At 37.4% G+C, this 19,825-nt stretch overlaps 1 protein-coding gene across 2 annotated transcripts in view; it reads right to left on the bottom strand.

Moving 5' to 3' along the window:
• LOC131435857 (sodium- and chloride-dependent glycine transporter 2-like) overlaps positions 1-19,825 on the bottom strand; it is a 28,801-nt gene that overhangs the window by 4,842 nt on the left and 4,134 nt on the right. For both annotated transcript variants that reach the window (XM_058604094.1, XM_058604095.1), the window contains exons 3-6: positions 13,317-13,734; positions 12,286-13,024; positions 5,205-5,414; positions 4,957-5,130 (exon numbers count right to left, since the gene is read on the bottom strand). In XM_058604094.1, coding sequence (XP_058460077.1) covers positions 4,957-5,130; positions 5,205-5,414; positions 12,286-13,024; positions 13,317-13,734 — 1,541 coding nt within the window. The remainder of the gene's footprint in view (positions 1-4,956; positions 5,131-5,204; positions 5,415-12,285; positions 13,025-13,316; positions 13,735-19,825) is intronic.

Raw genomic sequence — 19,825 nt, 5'->3', positions numbered from 1 at the left:
AATTAATTTACTAATACTTAAACCACAGACTAACAGACATGACAGTATGAGTAAATTCTTATAAAAATAATTTTTCGTGATGCACAGTTTCGTGATTATTATAAAAATAATTTTTCGTGATGCACACCTATATTGTACTGCGCGAATTATTTACTATCGGTACACACCTTGTGTTACGTAAAAGTTTTTTTACTAGTTGGTTTCCCCTCGTTTGTCAACACCGATCAGCTGCTTGCAGGGATGCCTGATTTCATCAAAATTTTTGAAAATGAATCGTCACAATAAATTATTGGATTACGTTGATAATATATTTAACTTTTTCGCGATGTTGGAAGGTAACCATTTATTTGACTCAACGTTGTTCATCTAGACTATTTTTTATTGTGTTGGTAGTTTTCACTCGAAATTAAGTGGCGGCAGACCAGAAGCAAGTAAATATTGTAACAAAACGGGCTCGATTTTGTATTCCGTTGGAGGATGAGGAGTAGGCATAATTCTGTATATAGTTTTGGCAATATGTATTAAATCTGTATCCTGCATGAAATTCGCATGGACGTATACAAATCAATACATTACAGGTAATTATGCATGGATGGCAACTCTGTTGGTAAATGAAAAAAATAAACACAGTATAGATGACAGACAGGATGTTTTTGATAGGGTAACGTGGCGCCATCATGACACATGACAATATTCGAAATGACCGTTAAAATGATTGAAGAATCTAATTTGAGTGTCCTGTCAGTTAGTCTGTGCTTAAACATCAACTGCGCAGGGTAAAATTAATAAGACATGTTATTTTTTACATTTTAAACTACCCAGTAGCAAAGACATCATATTAACAAGATATCCAGCTCTCACATTACCCGAACAAAACATCTTTTTTGCGAGCATGGCGCCCTCAAGCGTGTTCGCATCTCATCTCGTACATGGAAGTTGGGAAGAGAAATGTCAAATTCATGCGCGCCAAAATAGCAGCACTGCGCACCCACATAATTCACTTGATATGTTGAATGTGATGCCGCGCGATGGCGTTGCTGAACTGAAGATTAATTTTGCTCCAAGCTGATAGAGTCTGCCAGTAGGTAACACGAGAATGCAATGTTGCTCACTGCATCAAAACCGTTATCCGAGAAAGACAAACATAAGTTATGACCTTTTCTCTTTGACACCCGTTGATACCAAACATTTTAGAAAACTATACTATACTTTACAACACAACTGAAAATTTATCATACATTGTTGATCGTATTTTCGATAGCATGGAGCAAAAATTATGTTGTTGGGTTAAGTTCAACAAGAGATATTGGCACGATTAAGTTCTACCAAAGACATCATATTAACAAGATATCCAGCTTTCACATTTCCCGAACAAATCATTGGCAACATCCTTTTTTGCGAGCATGTCGCCCCCAGACGAGCCCGCATCGAATCTTATACATAGAAGTAGGGGAGAAAAATGTCGAATTCGTGCGCGCCAAAATAGCAGGGTTGCGCACCCATACAATTGACGTGATATGTTGAATGTGATGCCGTGCGATGGCGTTGCTGAACTGAAGATTGACTTCGCTCCAAGCTGACAGGGTCTGGTCGACGACACGACCACGCACTCCGAATAAAAATTTGCAATTAAACTGTCCGTAAACGATTTACCGCCAGTTACCACAAATATAGCGACCCTCTGATAAAGACAAAAATAATCTTCTCGAGCAACACTGCTTTAGTTGCTATGAACTAGTTACCAAGGATCCCCACACTGAGCTAAATTTTCCTTTTCACATTATATGAAATTCTAATGATTTTGCACTATTAGCATTTCCAATCATAGTTACAAGATGTGTTCAACATCATGTCAAATATATGAGATAATCTTATGAAACATAAAACTCTTCTTAACGTTATTTTTACAGGATTTCCATATAACGAATGAAATTTTCGGTCTGAGTCAAATTGATTGGCGCGTCTTATAACCATTACTAGATATCCGCACAACATACATTGGAACAATTTATGAAGCGCATATTATATTCACTTCGATTTTATTTAGATAGGTTCATATATACCATATGACTAGTTTTATAAAATTTATATATATATATATATATATATATATATATATATATATATATACATATATATATATATATATATATAACTTTCAATGGAGCTCATACGAATAGCAGATAATCGCCAACTACTACTTTTCTTTGAGGATTCAAGCTTTACTAGTATTCCATTCGGTAAGGGAGCACCTCATGATATTTGCGAAAGAGAAGTGAGATCCCGAGACTGAAAATAAAAATGAATCTTACTAGACAGATAGAGTAATGAAATGTACCGGATATATATTTCATGGTCCGTTAACGCATTGAGATGCGGAACTTCCTGAAAAAAATGGTCTGGAGCAGTTGATGAATATCGGAGACACAACTATTTCTTCAGCTTCAAGCAGTACGATTCACGACTTTCATCGGATTTCCATATAAATTATATGGGATATTTTTATAACTTTCATTTTGATAACGTCCATTTAGATTTGACGTACACATTAAATAAAGATTATAAGTTTCCATATAATTTCTATGAATTATATTCTGCATATGATTCATATGACAAATCTAATGAATATAAATAAGATTTTCATTTCAGTGCAGAATAAATAAAAAAACATTTTGAGAAAGTTGTGGAATCGTTCCATAGGTTTTTAATTTGGTTCCATATGCACCAGTTCAGTGCATTCTATCATCAGTACGATTAAAGTGAGTGCTTAAATTTTGTTTCTGTGTTTTAAGAGCATTAATTCTTTTGTATGTATACTATTATAACGCTCCAAACATTCTCCTGAGAAACCTGTTTATTGCATATTTCTACATTTATTCCGATTCATTTTTATTCTTTACAGTGCTCCTGAAGTGGGACATTAACAGTTATTACAGAGGCAAAGCTCAAGAGACGGATATATAAAATAAATATTTTTATGAAAAGAGAACAAAATTAATAAAAAGCAAACAAAAGTAACTAACATTACGTTATTTTCTACAGAAAAAGCACATATTTCTTATTCAAGGCAACTGTACTAATCATCATCTAATTTATTGTGCCACAATCGATGCATGGTTAAAAATAAAACAAAACCAATATTTTTGATAACAATGAGAGTTACGCAAGAAAAAAAATATTCAACAAATTGATGCGGATGCACAGAAAGTTATTTTAAGTTACAAGATATATTTTTTTTTGTTTAATGCATACTTTTGCTTGAAGAAAATGTTTCTCCCTCACTTGGTTTCACGGTTAATAATAATGAATTATTCTTATAAGTTTTAAAAGTATGATTTAGAAATTCTTTTCGCTTCTCTATCAGCAATTGTTCGACACTCAAGCTTCCTAAAGTTCATTGCGTCGTCTTACGATCACTGATTAGAAATAGAAATCATTAAAAATATTTCCATAATTCAGACTTGAATGTAGGGTTTTAAATCTGTAGAAAGAATTCCTTTACCCATTCCGAATGACTTGTCAATACACTGCTCTGATGCTGAAGCAGCTGCAACTTTCCACGGGAAAAGGATTTTCCACTCGCTTTGTAATATTCGATCTGCAGTTTGTTTTGCTTACATTTCTCAAAATGCAGTAACCAAGGTTATGGTAACTGTTGATCAAAATCAATGTTTGGTTCACAGCCTGAACAAGTAAGCCTAACAAATTACTCCCTTTCATTGCGATAGTTCGAAAATGTGGAAGGAGATCGTTTCTGGCAACGCTTTATGCTAGTTGCTACGGCGCAAAACAAGTTTGTTTGTTTATGTTTTCCGTTGCTGTATTGCAACAAGTTCAAAGGTACGCTCCAGCTAATCGATGGATGAAGAATTGCGATATATTTTGGCAGTGATGGAACTTTATTTCATAAACGGGCCTTGGTGTGGAACATGGGTACGATTCGTATACGAACCACGGAAACAGCGATTAGCGCTCTACACGATAAAATAAAAGTTAAAAGAGAAACAAATGCAAGCTGTGTATGCGTTTTCCCAATAGTCACTCATCTATGCGTGACCCAGACAAATTGATTATAGCCCGAACGGTGGCAGACACAGCAGTTTTCCTCTCACGATGGATAAACTTATTAATTGAATTATTTTCTATTAGTATTATGACGTAAAGGTTCCCCGCATTTAGCAGATGTTGGAAAAAGTCCTACTCCTCTGACGAGAGTGATTTGCAATGAGAAGAACGGATGGCTACCATAACGATTCGGTGAACAGTGCCGAGACATTCTAATGTCGTTTTCGCTTGATGCCAAACCTAACCCAGTTTCCACTCTAACTGCTGTCAAACCGTTTGTTTGAAGTCAGTTTCGAACCTAGTTTCAACGTTGTTGAACTGAAAATCGAGTCAGTTTCGAACCTGGTTTTTAAATCAGTTTTACTCAAACCCCCGTTGCTAAGTGCGAAATCAACACAGTTTCGTGAAAAGTGTTTGTTTGATGAAACTACCTTGGGTCAGTTTCAGTTTTCTCAAGCGAAAACGACATAACATTCTCACCATATCTCATACACAACAAAATAGTTCAAGTTTATTTTTCACTACAATAAACAGTAACTATGGTGAACTTGTTCTTACCCTTCAGTGTTGCTAGTTTTATAGAAAACTCGTTAAAGTGCATTGTCACTCTGACAGTGTATCATGACAGTGTACCGCACGATGCAAAATGAGTCCTTGAAAATTTGTGGAAGTATTCCGTATTATAATTTGTATTTGGCAGAGCTCCGTCCATTCAAGTTCAACAGAAAAATGACATGTATGTCAGAGTGAGATCGGTCAGTAGCCGCTTCGCAACGCATTGAGTTCACTCTGACATACTTGTCATTTTTCTGCTGAACTTGAGTTGATGGAGCTCTTGTCACTTTCTCTCTGGCTTCACCTTAAGTCATATTCACGACAAAATCAACTTACCTCTGCAATTGATTGCCCACTGGAATCCGATAGTATTTTGTAAACACTAGTTAGCACCACAGCCACCATCGGAAGGAGTCCAATTGCCCAGCCTACAATGTCGGCCCAATCCGGGTATGCGTATTTTCCATAGGAAACAGGTTTGTATTGAATCCAATTGAAGCATAGTATAAACTGCAATTACATCCAAAAGATGTATTATTCAATTTCTTTCTGGAATAGGCTAGTATTTGTTTTATCTATCGTACCAATAGTGCGACGGGTGTTACGAATTTCCAAATCACTGTCCAGAAGAGAATGAAAGCGTTTGACCGAGGACCAATCATTTCTTCGATGTTCGAAATAAACCGTTTCGAGCCGTAAATCCAGGCAATCAGAATACATTCGATGGTAGCAATCAACAGTACGGACCAATTGGCAGCATACTTATCCACTAACTGAAACCAATACATACCGCTCTGAGAAAGAGAAAATGGAGAAATCGAAGATTTTTTTAAATCTTTTATCATTGGCAAAATGTAATTGATCTTTTACTTCACACATTTCAAACAACAATTTGAAAACGAGTGGTAAACATCACTTAGAATGTGACGAAAGTTCTGACGTTCTTCTTTTTAATTGTATCGTTATATAGATCATAACCATCAATTCGAATCATTGCAATTGTGTTGGAACTAATTCGTAGCGTTTGTATGCAAATTTTCGATATTTATTAAGAGTGTTACGCAGACACGTACCCAGAGGGGCGATGGCGTTGCTGAACTGAAGATTGATTTCGCTCAAAGCTGTCAGGGTGTGGAATTATTATAATTTCAAATACTTGTAACTAGCTGATTTGTACCAATAGGTTCTAAAACATTTAACTTAAACGAGCATAGGTAAAGTAGTGGATATTTATAAGTACTTAAAAAAAAATTAGATTGAATTGACTGTTGTTTGAACGTGTCATTTAGATCACGTCAACTAGAAAATTTATCATATAACAAAGAGAACAGAAATCCTAGTAGAGATTTCAATGTGTGTAAGAAAATTTTACGATTATTTGGTAAAGTAGCAATTCGCCTATAGAGGCGTTTCGAGCAGCCAGCAATTGCTTATGGATTCTTACGTTCGATCTTGCATACAACGGAAATTCATACGTGCAAAATCGAACACAATGGTGATGATCAACGAATTTTAACTCGTAACACATGGATCAATAAGTCCCGAGACTAACAATGGAAACAACATTTTTTTTGCAAAATTTTTTTTATTCATCAACATAATCACCTTTTAAGGTGATACAATGGTTCCAACGTTTTTCCAATTTTTCAATACCATGTTTATAAAAAAATTTATCTTTCGCTTCAAAATAAGCTTCAGTTTCAGCGATGACCTCCTCATTTGAGCCAAATCTTTTTCCCTGGAGCATTTTTTTAAGATCTGGCGAGTATGGGGGGTGGGGAAGCAGATCAAAGCCCAATTCGTTCAATTTCGCCATTGTTTTGTTCATTGCTGTTTTTGTTCCATCGAAAGCAATCGCGGCACCCACTTGGAAAAAACCTTTTTCAGGCTCAATTTTTCATGAAGGATAGTAAATACACTTCCATATGATATCTGTGTCATCTCAGCAATCTCACGGAGCTTCACTTTACGATCTTTCATTATAATTTTTGTCACTTCACTCACATTTTCCGGTGTAACGGCTTCCACAGGTCTACCCGAGCGTTCCGCGTCATTTGTGTCGGTACGACCACGTTTAAACTCGGCGAACCACCGACAAATCGTAGCTTTTGATGGACAAGAGTCCGGATAACATTTTTCAATCCATTGTTTCGCTTGCACGGTGTTTTTACCCATTAATAAACAATGTTTTATCAAAACACGAAACTCGGTTTATCCATTTTTTAAACAAACTACAAAACGACTTTACTCAAACCTCGATAACTCAGCTGTTTCTGGTCGGATCGGCTTAAAATTTTGACCCGTTTCAAGCAAAGGTTAGTACTCTAGAAAGACGTGGTTACTGGTTTACTACGAGCGCCATCTCTGATTTAGTCTCGGGACTTATTGATCCATGTGTTATGCGGTTTGTAATAATTTGTACTAACTTGGATGTCTGTTCTCAGTGCATATAGTAATATTATATTTCAATTCAAAACGAGTAAACTTCAAAAATTGATTCAAGTTACTGTTGAAACCTTGATAACGATATTGGTACTTTTGGAACGGACATGATGAATAGATGTCAAAACATAATGTTTTAAGCTGTTTTCAAATCCAAGATGACGGTTTTGTTTATTATCAAGTAGGATTTGAAAATAAACGTTTCACTAGTTTCACTGGATTTAGAACTATAATCATTTTAACATTGGCTTCAGAATCCTTGATAGTGTCTTACAAATTATAATAGTACTCAAATTTAAATTTACACCCTACAGCTGCATGCTTCACACAACTTTTTTGAAAAAGTTTTTACTAGCTTGCATGTCTGTTCTCTGTGATTAGCGGAATTTCAGCTGCGCACTTAAAAAAATAAGTTTCAAAAAATATACCTGAAATGAAATGAGTTCGACCCACAAGGTGAATGCCGCCATTAAGCATCATCAAGTACTAACATTTTTCTGAAAAAATGTGTGTGGTATCCTGAATTATGTGACATCCACATTGAGTATGATTGGGTTAGCGTGTAGCAGTGGGTGACAGTGCGGAATAACGGTGACTTGCGTTGAGTCAGAGGCCGCGAACGAGTGTCTGGAATATAAGTGGATATCCGCGGAAAGGAGAATATCACATTGGCGATCCTGCCATAATAACTGAACTGGAGAATCTTAAATTCATTTTCATCGTAAGTATGATTAATACGATTTGCAAACGACGAGAAAGCCGAAAATAAAAGAAAGATGGTAAGCTTTTTTTTCAAGTGTTGCCAGAAGTGCGCAATGAGTGAGCCAAGTTCAGCTCATGGCAAATAAAATTAAAAATAATCACCAAAAAGCAAAAAAACAAAAAAAAACGATAAGAGATGCGTTGGGTTAAGCAAATAACCAACATGGAGTACATTGCACCGAGTAAAGCTCATGGTCAATGTTTAATAGCAAAGCAAAGTCCTGGCATTACATTCCTTTTGTGGAATTTGGCCTTTCTGTTTTAACAGACTTCGCAGCCGATTCTTAGTGTACAGAATCATTGCATGGCTAGTACTATGGATCCTACTGACACTAAGAATCCTTCCAGGTCGGGGCTCGAACATACGACAACTGGCTTGTAAGACCATTTTCAAGTACTAACATTTTTCTGAAAAAATGTGTGTGGTATCCTGAATTATGTGACATCCACATTGAGTATGATTGGGTTAGCGTGTAGCAGTGGGTGACAGTGCGGAATAACGGTGACTTGCGTTGAGTCAGAGGCCGCGAACGAGTGTCTGGAATATAAGTGGATATCCGCGGAAAGGAGAATATCACATTGGCGATCCTGCCATAATAACTGAACTGGAGAATCTTAAATTCATTTTCATCGTAAGTATGATTAATACGATTTGCAAACGACGAGAAAGCCGAAAATAAAAGAAAGATGGTAAGCTTTTTTTTCAAGTGTTGCCAGAAGTGCGCAATGAGTGAGCCAAGTTCAGCTCATGGCAAATAAAATTAAAAATAATCACCAAAAAGCAAAAAAACAAAAAAAAAACGATAAGAGATGCGTTGGGTTAAGCAAATAACCAACATGGAGTACATTGCACCGAGTAAAGCTCATGGTCAATGTTTAATAGCAAAGCAAAGTCCTGGCATTACATTCCTTTTGTGGAATTTGGCCTTTCTGTTTTAACAGACTTCGCAGCCGATTCTTAGTGTACAGAATCATTGCATGGCTAGTACTATGGATCCTACTGACACTAAGAATCCTTCCAGGTCGGGGCTCGAACATACGACAACTGGCTTGTAAGACCATTTTCAAGTACTAACATTTTTCTGAAAAAATGTGTGTGGTATCCTGAATTATGTGATATACACATTGAGTATGATTGGGTTAGCGTGTAGCAGTGGGTGACAGTGCGGAATAACGATGACTTGCGTTGAGTCAGAGGCCGCGAACGAGTGTCTAGAATATAAGTGTTAATATAAGTATAACTATTTATGTTTAAGTATCGAGAAATGCTGTATCATCTCCTTCCATCGTAAAAATGATTCTGTCATATTCGATTATTTCATTGCGGGAAGATCTATGACACGAGTGGAGAATATTAAGGATCTTGGTGTCATTCTGGATCAAAAAATGACTTTTAGACTTCATTATGACGAAATTTCAGCCAAAGCCAATCGTCAACTCGGTTTCATCATGAAGATTGCCTCAGAGTTTCGGAATCCGTTGTGTTTGAGATCTTTGTATTGCTCACTTGTACGCTCTATACTCGAGTCAAACGCTGTGGTATGGTGTCCTTACCATGCTCTCTGGAAAACTAGGATTGAAGCTGTTCAACGAAAATTTGTGCGATACGCTCTGCGACTGCTACCGTGGCGTGACCCCATGAATTTACCGCCCTATACCGATCGATGTCGTCTATTGAATCTTGAGCCATTGGAAACACGACGAATCATTGCTCAAGCTACATTTGCTGCTAAACTGCTTTTGGGGGATATTGACTGCCCACCTTTGCTAATGCGGTTAAATCTCTACGCACCGGAAAGATCACTTCGTCAACGCAACTTTCTGCTCCTGGAATCAAGGAATACGGTTTATGGACAGCACGAACCTTTTCGCTCTGTCTGTACGAGATTCAACGAGTTTTTCCAGTATTTCGATTTTAATGTGTCGTTCCGTGTGTTTCATCAACGTCTACTTGACCTTTTTCATATTGTGTATCGTGAAAATTAAATTTAGTGTACTTAGTTCATTAATTTTTATTCATTAAGACAAACTTTGTCAGATGAATCATAAGAAACAAATAAACAAATAAACAAATAAGTGGATATCCGCGGAAAGGAGAATATCACATTGGCGATCCTTCCATAATAACTGAGCTGGAGAATCTTAAATTCATTTTCATCGTAAGTATGATTAATACGATTTGCAAACGACGAGAAAGCCGAAAATAAAAGAAAGATGGTAAGCTTTTTTTTCAAGTGTTGCCAGAAGTGCGCAATGAGTGAGCCAAGTTCAGCTCATGGCAAATAAAATTAAAAATAATCAGCAAAAAGCAAAAAAACAAAAAAAAAACGATAAGAGATGCGTTGGGTTAAGCAAATAACCAACACGGAGTACATTGCACCGAGTGAAGCTCATGGTCAATGTTTAATAGCAAAGCAAAGTCCTGGCATTACATTCCTTTTGTGGAATTTGGCCTTTCTGTTTCAACAGACTTCGCAGCCGATTCTTAGTGTACAGAATCATTGCATGGTTAGTACTATGGATCCTACTGACACTAAGAATCCTTCCAGGTCGGGGCTCGAACATACGACAACTGGCTTGTAAGACCAGCGCCCTATGCATTGAGCCACCAACCCGGGCCAAATGTTTAATAGTAAACAAAAAAAACAGATTGTTGCGTCGGGTTAAGCCCATGGCCAACATAAAGATCATTGAACCGAGTTTAGCTCATGATCAATATTAAAAGAAAAAAAAACAATAACTGTTGCGTCGGGTTAAGCCCATGACCAACATGAAGTATATTGCACCGAGTTAAGCTCATGGTCAATATTGAATAATTGAATAACTGAAGATTGAAGATTGAAACTGTTGCGTCGGGTAGAGCCCATGGCCAACATGCAGTTCATTGCACCGAGTTAAACTCATGGTCAATATTGGAAAATTCGAATAACAAAGAATTGAGTTCAACTTAGAGTTCAGAAACGTGCGAAACAGGACAAAAGCAAAAAAACTGTCAACACTGCTTTGTAAAACATATGGTTGAATGAAATGTGAACGAGATAGAGTAGCAGCCGATGTCCTTTGGATAACTTTCGGTACTGAAAACCACACATGTTTATTCCGTATACAAAGAAAGTAGTATAAACTGCTTCCGTATACGTTACATACACGTAAAATTTATGAATTGATTAGAATATGGCAACAGAGGCATTATGTGCGAGAGTGATTTGGTTTTCGAAGCATGGCCGTGCTGCCCTCTCAGCAGGCCGTTCAATTTTGTTGATTTTTGAGCGCTTGTTGAACGATATATTGCACGAAAGATTCGTTCAATTTGCTGGAACGGTTTGTTGTTGTTTTTTCTCTTGCAAAAATAGTGTGAAAATTAAGTGTTACCTTAACATAGATAGGAAATTTGTTGTTATTCTACGTGAAGTAGAAGTATTGTGCAGGTATGTATTGTTTGTTTAAACAAATAAGTGAGAAAAACTTCAGAAATTCTGCAGTATAACTAGTCCAACGGGGCTCCAACTCCTCATTTTAAAAATGGCTCAACAATGGACCTCTGTCTGCCGGGTTTGTTGAACGAAAAAAATGGCATTCGGTTCAACGGTCTGTTTCAAAATCGGCAAACGAAGGTCCCGTGTTGGCCTCCCGTTGAACGATTGATTGGACTTTCATTGGACCAATGATTCAACGTATTGGACCAATGAAGGACCAGCGTTGAACGTTTTTTTCTAAGTGGGTGGTGTTCAGTTATGTGAGTGTCTAGCGTTATGGAGTGCTTGAGGATTCAAGTAACGTGTGCGAACGAAAGAGTTTCACCCGCTGCTATTCGCACTCGTTCTTATGTTTGGTGCAATTTATCGAGAAGAGCGCAGGACGGTTACTGTTTTTATTCGGTGCTTCTAAAGCACATAAGCACATAGTACATAAGCTGTTTGTGCGCGGTGGTGCATTTTAATATATATTATGGACAACCACAGATTCTGTAATCCAATATGCTACACATATTTTGTGCCACAGATCGCATATTTTTTTCATGTGAAGAGTTTGCAACTTATTACAGAGAGCGTACGCAAGAATAAATATAATTTGGGTTCTGAAGTGTCGAGTTTTCTGCAGAAATTTTTGACTTTTTTTCTGATAAAGCAGAAAAGGGTTGAAGGATTGAAGTATAAATTGAGGCAGATGTTGAAGACTGGCATTGACAGCTTATAAGACAGATAACCGCGGTTAGCCTCAATCAAAACCACGGTTAGGTCTCTGTAGGTAGACCACAAATATATCTCGGTAATTACAATAGTTAATAACTGATATTTATTAATACTGTTGTTGATGGGGAGGATGTGGTATCCTGAATTATGTGATATCCACATTGAGTAGTCTGGAATATAAGTGGATATCCGCGGAAAGGAGAATATCACAATGTGCTTTCCAGTTTTGAGTGAATTTTTGAAGCAGATCAGGCTACTTTGTACTTACATTCGTAACAAACACCAATCCACCGACATATCCGACGGTGGCCACTCCGAACACTACCCGTGTCTTCCAGCGTCTCCATTTGGGAAATGTATCCAGAATACCCGTCACTACCGTTTCCATCAGTGCGAACTGAGAGTCCAGTCCCAGTGTTAGAAGCATAAAGAAGAACAGCACTGACCAGAACATCGGCATCTGTAGCTTCGTTACCATTTCTGGAAACACGACGAAGGCCAATCCGGCACCCTGATCAATAACGCTGCCGACCTCGGTATCCAGTTCGTGGGCTAGAAATCCAAGTATTGAGAATATCACAAATCCAGCAAAGAACGACGTCAGAATGTTCGTTGTAGCAACTATAATTGCGTCGCGATAGCAGTTGTTGGTGAACTTATTGTATGAAGCAAGCGTAAGAAGTCCTCCCCAAGCTGGACTCAGGGCAAAAAAAATCTGAACGGCGGCATCGCCCCAGATCTGAGCACTTTTCAATTTTTCCCAGTCTGGTTCCAAGTAGTATTTGATGCCGGTATGAGCGCCAGGTAGGGTAATGCCTCGTATGAACAGCATCACCAACACGACGTACGGGAAAAGGGCTGTGAAATAAACTACTTTTCCAGATGATTTTACGCCCCTGCATAGGCACAGGAAAACGATGAGCCATGCTGCCAACAAAGATAATGCCAGAGTGATGTTAATCTGTCCCGTGTGTTCGATGCCACTCGAGAGTTGCAGAATATAATTCCTGTGAAAAAAAGGAAACTTATACTTGACGTAAATTTGAGCCAGGTGATGACAGAATGTTACATCTAATAACATGTAAAAAAAAATTTGTGTGTTTCGATGTAAATTTCAGCTAAATTGACTGCGAAGTTAATGATATGATTCATTTTTAAATGCTTTCAATTGTAAATGTAAATGAAATGTGACATTCCTATTATGTGCATATAAGGAAACGTAAATTTGCATGATTTTTTCTAAGTGTGTGTTCTATTTTGAATAATGTCGAAAACAATGTAATTATGAAGGAGACTCACTTGAAAAATTCTTCTGCCGGTGGTCTTTTTGCCACCTTCGTAAAATTCGATATCATACTACTGTTCGCATAGCATTCCCTTAAGTAATACGTTCCGTTGTCACTAAGGCATATATTTTCTTCCTCGTATGAATAGCAAAATTTAGTCGTCCAAGCATGATGACAACCCTTCCACGGGAGAGGTTCCTCGAACGAGGTCAACATGTACAATAAAGTCCAGGCAAGAATGACGTTATAGTACAGCATTACAATACCGGCGATGAGTACCATTCCGAGGCCCAATCCCTGAAGCAGTGGAGAGAAACGGCCGAACAGCACAGCTGGTCCCAGTCCTGCATACTGTGCTAATGAAAGTTCCATGAACATCAACGGTAGACCGGCGATCACCAACATAACGGTGAACGGGATCAGGAAGGCACCTTGAAATAATATGATAAGTATTCAAGTTTAAAATAACCAAAGTAATCCTTAACATCCACAGGAACTCTAGGAAACAAGAATAGGCAGGTTCTTTGAGGATCTTTAAAATGACGCTTGAGTGAGAATGGTATTATTGAGAATGAAGATGTAAAACTTTGTGGCCTCATATTTCTTTTGCAATGTGCGAAAGGTATCTGAAAACCAAATGCAGTTGCGACTATAGTGCTCGTATTGGAACGGTATTTCATATTAGAATAAGATGTACCCATTGCAGAAGTAAGCATCAGGGAAACAAAATGAAAATGGAAGATGAATCAAACCGTTATATCCACTGACAATTCAAATATTAAATATGTGACTGAGCGGAAACATATATTGAAGAAGTCAAATGAATGAAAAACTAACAGAAAAGATGATTTATTGAAAAAAGATACGCTCAGACTCCTGTCTGAGCGTATCTTTTTCCAATAAATCATCTTTTCTGTTAGTTTTTCATTCATTTAGCTTCTCCAATATATGTTTCCGCTCAGTCATTGCAAAACTGAACTCAGTTATTGCGGTTTTACGTCAAACCAACTAAAATTAATTAATCATTAAATATGTGTTTTGATTAATTTAGGGGTGTGATGATGCCTTTCTGATATTACTCACACTCTCACAAACATTACTGTGGTATTTTGCTAAAAACTGTTGATTGAATCGTGAGCGACCACCCCTGCCCACATTATCAGATCCGAATGGATACCGAATCAATTCCGAATCGCGAGAAATTTTCATTCGGAATTCATGTGGAAATCATGTGAAATTCAGAATCAATTCCAACTCCAGTGCAACAACCGATTCCGAATGAATTTCGCCTACAACCGGTTGATTCGGAAATCTGTCGGAATTGAGTGAGAAGATGCGAACTGAATTGTCAATTCGTCTTCTTCTTCTTCTTTTCCTAATTGCACGTTTTCGTACTGATTTTCAGTTTATTTTTAAATGAAAACATTACATAACTGAATATACAAATTTAAATCTTCATGTTTTTCGGATATACAGAACTAGTAAATAACCAGTTCTTCTTAGAATTCCAACATAAACTGTTGAAATTCGTTGGAAATTAACGAAATGGCCTACCTTAGTCAGCATCATCCATTCCTCTAGCTGGAGTGTAGTGAAATGGCTTAAGTCACCTAAATTTTACACTAACACATTCATAAAATGAGCGAATATTCAATGACATTTTTAATGACACTGTCAATCGGGTTGATCGAGCAGCCAACTCAGACGAAAATTCCAGCACTGAACCGATCGAGCACTGAAGAATCATGCAGTCGAGTAAGAATTCATTACGCGTTCCGTCATTTCGATAATGTGGGTGGTTGCTACTCCGATACTGATCGGGATTAGCTGAAATTGTACAAAGAATTTCTAAATGATCAAACCAGGGACTGGCAAATCTTCCTTCCATGTACATTTTCTCGTGAGGAATCAGAATTCATTGATTAGTACCGGCGCCGGTCAGATCCGAACGTAGACCGACTAATGAATGTTAGCCCAACACTTGTTGTTACAAGAGACCGTATATACTTCTGGGCACTCCATAAGTGCCATGGGGGAAGCATATTTGTTAGTATAAATTTCAGTAATAGTAGTATTCGCTTACGAGTTGATATGTTCCAGTTTCAACATGCTCGGATGCATAAAAAAAACTCTTGGGCTTCCCGATTCAACAATATCCGATACTGAGGTCCCGAAAAGTTTTATGTTCTTATTTGTGGAAACTATCTTTACTACTTATGTTCTTATTTGTGGAAACTGAGGATTCATTGTAGCGATATATTGAAAATATCCGAAACATCAACTTCTATTTAACAGATAAAGTACGTAGTAATTATTCTATAGATTATATCAAATCATTAGCAATCACGAAACAAAGTTCACCAGACTTCACACGCTTCTTGATGGTTCAATATTTCCACTATATTATTACTATTCACCACGAAAATGATTAATTGGTTATATTGATTGATCCGGGCCACCGAGGAAAAATTTACTTGAAACCTAAAGGGTGATACGTAACGTCTTCAGGATCTAGGTGATCAAACAAACAAGTATTTTTCGATAATTTATTCAATATACCGATCTATGTAATCTCTTTTATTAACATTGTAATATTAACGGATCTTCACGATAGTAGATTTTTATCATTAAATGTATAATCTTGAAAAACAAGAAAACTTTTCTCAGAAGCTAGATGTAAATAAATAAGAAATCATTTTGTCGTAGAATTGGGAAAATATTGAAAAAATATTATTGTTTGTTGAATGAAGAGCTAATTTAGTAAAATAGAGTTACCAGATGAGAAATGTTGATAAAATTTGATAACTGAATGAAAAAAAGTACGGGTGTGTACTTTCAGAGACCTAACAGGAAGTCGTGAATACGAATAAAACTGACACTCTTTCTTTATACCTCCGAATTTCAATTAGTTGATCGATTATGTGTATTGTACAAGCTTTCCTCTTTTTTCACTACTAGAATTTGAAATGATACACCTAAACTAAAGTACATAATAATTACATTAAACATCCTGTCATACAATTAAATATTACGAAATAGTTAGTATAGTTCTTTATGATAAAATAAAGGTGGATCTAAAAAAAACAACATTTTATGAAGGTGTTCGTGATGGTGAGTGACGAGTTGAGTTCGAATCTATTCTGAGTCGGTGCTATGCAAATCAGCAGAAAGCTCTACTACAAACTACAACTGCATACAATTATGGTTCTAAATAGCGACATACAGAATTTTCTTGTCTATTACTTCATTTTGGGATTTAAATATTTCAGTGAAACAAACTATCAAAAGGCTGTGCGGGATTAATATCTGGCATTCAGAAGGGTCAAATTATGTAATTCTCTAAGATAATAAACACTGTTTGGATATAAACTATAATGAATACTGTTGCGAATTTTGCACTGCGAAAGTTGCACAAAGCTAACCAAATTATCCTAGATTTGCACTACACTGAAGGTTTTAATTTCCGATTTGCAAAGAAGCAATCTTCATAGTTCTTTAGATAACATTTGGAACCATAGGAAGGACTGATTTTGCATAATGTTCACCATTGTTGTCCATTTTTCATTGTATTTTGCTCCAATGCAAACGACCAGGATGATATAATCTTCTTTGAAGGGAAACTGGCTCTGCGATCTGTGCGTCTGAGGTTTTGTCTGCGCTTTCATTGCCGACTGTTCCACCTAACGACCGAAGTCGAAGTGAGAGCACGACCTGAGCGTTTGAGGTTTAAAATGAAGCGACGCGTTCAATCCGACGCATATAAAATTAGTAGGCTATAGTAAAATTAAACTTAATAAAATTTTCGCTTCCATTTCAACCGTCAACCAAAGTAGTTTGATCTTCGGCCATTCCAAGAGGTTATGGGCCCAGGATGTCCATCAGAGATCATGTTGGTGATCCTAAAGCCAATCCGCAAGTTTTGCAGCCTACAGTCCAAACTGTTAATAGTCTTCCATCTTTAGAACGCTTAATCGGTCGAGAGAATTGGTCTACATGGAAGATTGCTGTGGAGACTTACCTTGAGTTGGAGGATTTCTGGCGTTTTAAGATACAGAATTGACTCAGCGGGTCGCTCTACCTCGAAAGCTCATCACGACCAACCTTGCATTATGTCAAAACGTGGACAGTTACGTAAATCAAATCGTTTCCACCTCTCATCAGCTACGTGGGGATGGATTCTCTACTCCTGGTCCTCTGCTCCTTGGTACTCTGCTCCTTGCAGGTCTCCCAGAGGAGTACAAACCAATGATCATGGCACTAGAGAACTCTGGTCTTGCTATCACAGGAGACAGCATTAAGACAAAGTTACTTCAAGAAGTTGAAGCATCGTATGACAAAACAGCGTTCATCAGTAAAAAATCATTCCCTCCAAGGCAGCGAAAAACCGTAAATCAAACCGAAGTCAAATCAGCTGAACAACCGAAGGGACAGTGCAGGAAATGTAACAAGTTCGGACATATAGCCAGAGATTGCTACTCAAAAAAAGGATCGGTTTTTTGTACTATACTTGCTACAAGTGCTGGTGTAACCGACGACAGCTGGATTTTAGATTCCGGTGCTTCTGATCACTTCATGAAAAATCGGAATCTGCTGAATAATGATCGGAAGGCAAACGGTATAGTTATGGCTGCTGATAAAGTAGCTATGAACATTGTCACTACCGGTGCTGTTAATTTGAAGCCGAAGCATTGTCCAGAAAATTACATAACGGTTCAAAATGTTAAGTTGATCCCTACTGTGTCAAACAATTTGGTATCGGTGAGCCAAATTGTACGGCATGGCCACAATGTAGTATTCACCAACCATGGAGTGACGGTAATAAATTCAGAAGGAGCTGTGATCGCAGTGGTGTGCAGTTTTAAGAAGCAATAATTGTTAATTGTGTGATATGCGCCAAAGGCAAGCAGTCTAGACTATCGCACAATTGCAGTACTGTCATACAGAGACAATGTTGGCAGGTGTATTAACAAAACCACTTCAGAATTCGACTTGAAAAGCTCTGTTGGGATATAGGATTGCGTCCGGATCTGTCCGAGGAGGAGTGTTAGAATAAGATGAAGCGTCGCGTTCAATCCGACGCATACAAAATTAGTAGGCTATAGTAAAATTAAACTTGATAAAATTTTCGCTTCCATTTCAACCGTCAACCAAAGTAGTTTGATCTTCGGCCATTCCAAGAGTTTTGTACCACGCAAAAGATCTGCTCTCATTACTTACGACTGCTGCTCCCGACGTTTCACGCTTTATACTTGGTTTGTTCTTACTGATGTTGGTGGGAGAACCTTACCTCGACATCCAGTTCCGTCTAAGCACTAGAAAAAATGTACGATTTTCAGTCAAAGTTTACCTTTTATACTTGTCCAGTATGTAGTAGTTCGTAATATGTAAATAGTACCTTTTCAGTCGGCTTAAATGATACGGTAAAAAGATATAAACCTCGAATGAGTTGCCATATTTCAATCGCTATAAAAGCCCTCGACTTAATAGAATAAACCCTTTTTGTAAAACGTCAGTCATCGACTCAACAGTCAGTTCCCTGCGAAGTATTGAGAAAGCCATCACGTAGAGATTTCAGTGGCGACGAGAAAAAAGTTATTTTTTTATAAAATCCGGGGGAAGTTTTTACCCGGTAGTCAGTAAGTGAAAAGAAATTATATAAAATCCTGGTGATAAAATAGTGTTTAAAACGCTTGGTGTGCTGGACATTTTGTTTACAGGTGAGTCGGTGGCGTCGGTTTTATTTGCCTCTTTTGTAAGCCATTTTGGATTCCATTATCCCAGTTGGCAAATTATATTTGAAAGCAAATTTTTTTATTCAAAATTTTTTATACAAAGACGTAGTTTTTCTTTGTTCTGTTGAATTTTATAATATTGCTAGATTTGTTTGTGTCAAATTCAAAGAACTTATTGTTTGTTCTTTTGTCACCAGGCAGAGCGCGGAAATTTGGCAGCTGCGTTGCGGATTTGTCTGCGTGACCGGCATTGGAGGATTTTGATTTGCTCTGAAATGGAGGATTTTGAGCGCAAATTGCTCTGAAAATATTCTGTGCTTTTTGGATACTGGGAAAAATCCATTCCCAAAGCCAGATTTTGGATACATCACAATCTGCTTGTTGGTTGCTTTCACTTTTGCTTTGGAGATTTCACAGTAGATAATCGGTACTGATACGTGCTTGACTACCTCAAAACCGTCGTCCGGGTGCGAAAAAGGCAAGCAAGCGTGATGAATTTTCCTCATTATTTCCAAAAGTTTTCGAAAACTTTGTTGACCAGTTATTTATGGTTATTTCACGCTGTTGAAAATTTAATCACAAATTTCTGATCATATTTCCAATAGCATGTAGAAAAAAATATGTTGTTGGGTTAAGTACATCAAGAGATATTCGCGATAAAGTTCTGCCCATTCTTGTACAGGGTAAATTTTGAAAAGGCGCCCCATAGTAAAGTATTGTTATTGTGAAAAAAATGGAAAAAAAGGAATTTCGCGTGTTGATGAAACACTACTTTTTGATGAAAAAAAGT

This window comes from Malaya genurostris, chromosome 3 (genome assembly GCF_030247185.1).
Source record: "Malaya genurostris strain Urasoe2022 chromosome 3, Malgen_1.1, whole genome shotgun sequence".
Taxonomy (NCBI): Eukaryota; Metazoa; Arthropoda; class Insecta; order Diptera; family Culicidae; genus Malaya; species Malaya genurostris.
Note: the sequence above shows the minus strand (reverse complement) of the source record. Positions and strands in the feature narration are given on the sequence as shown.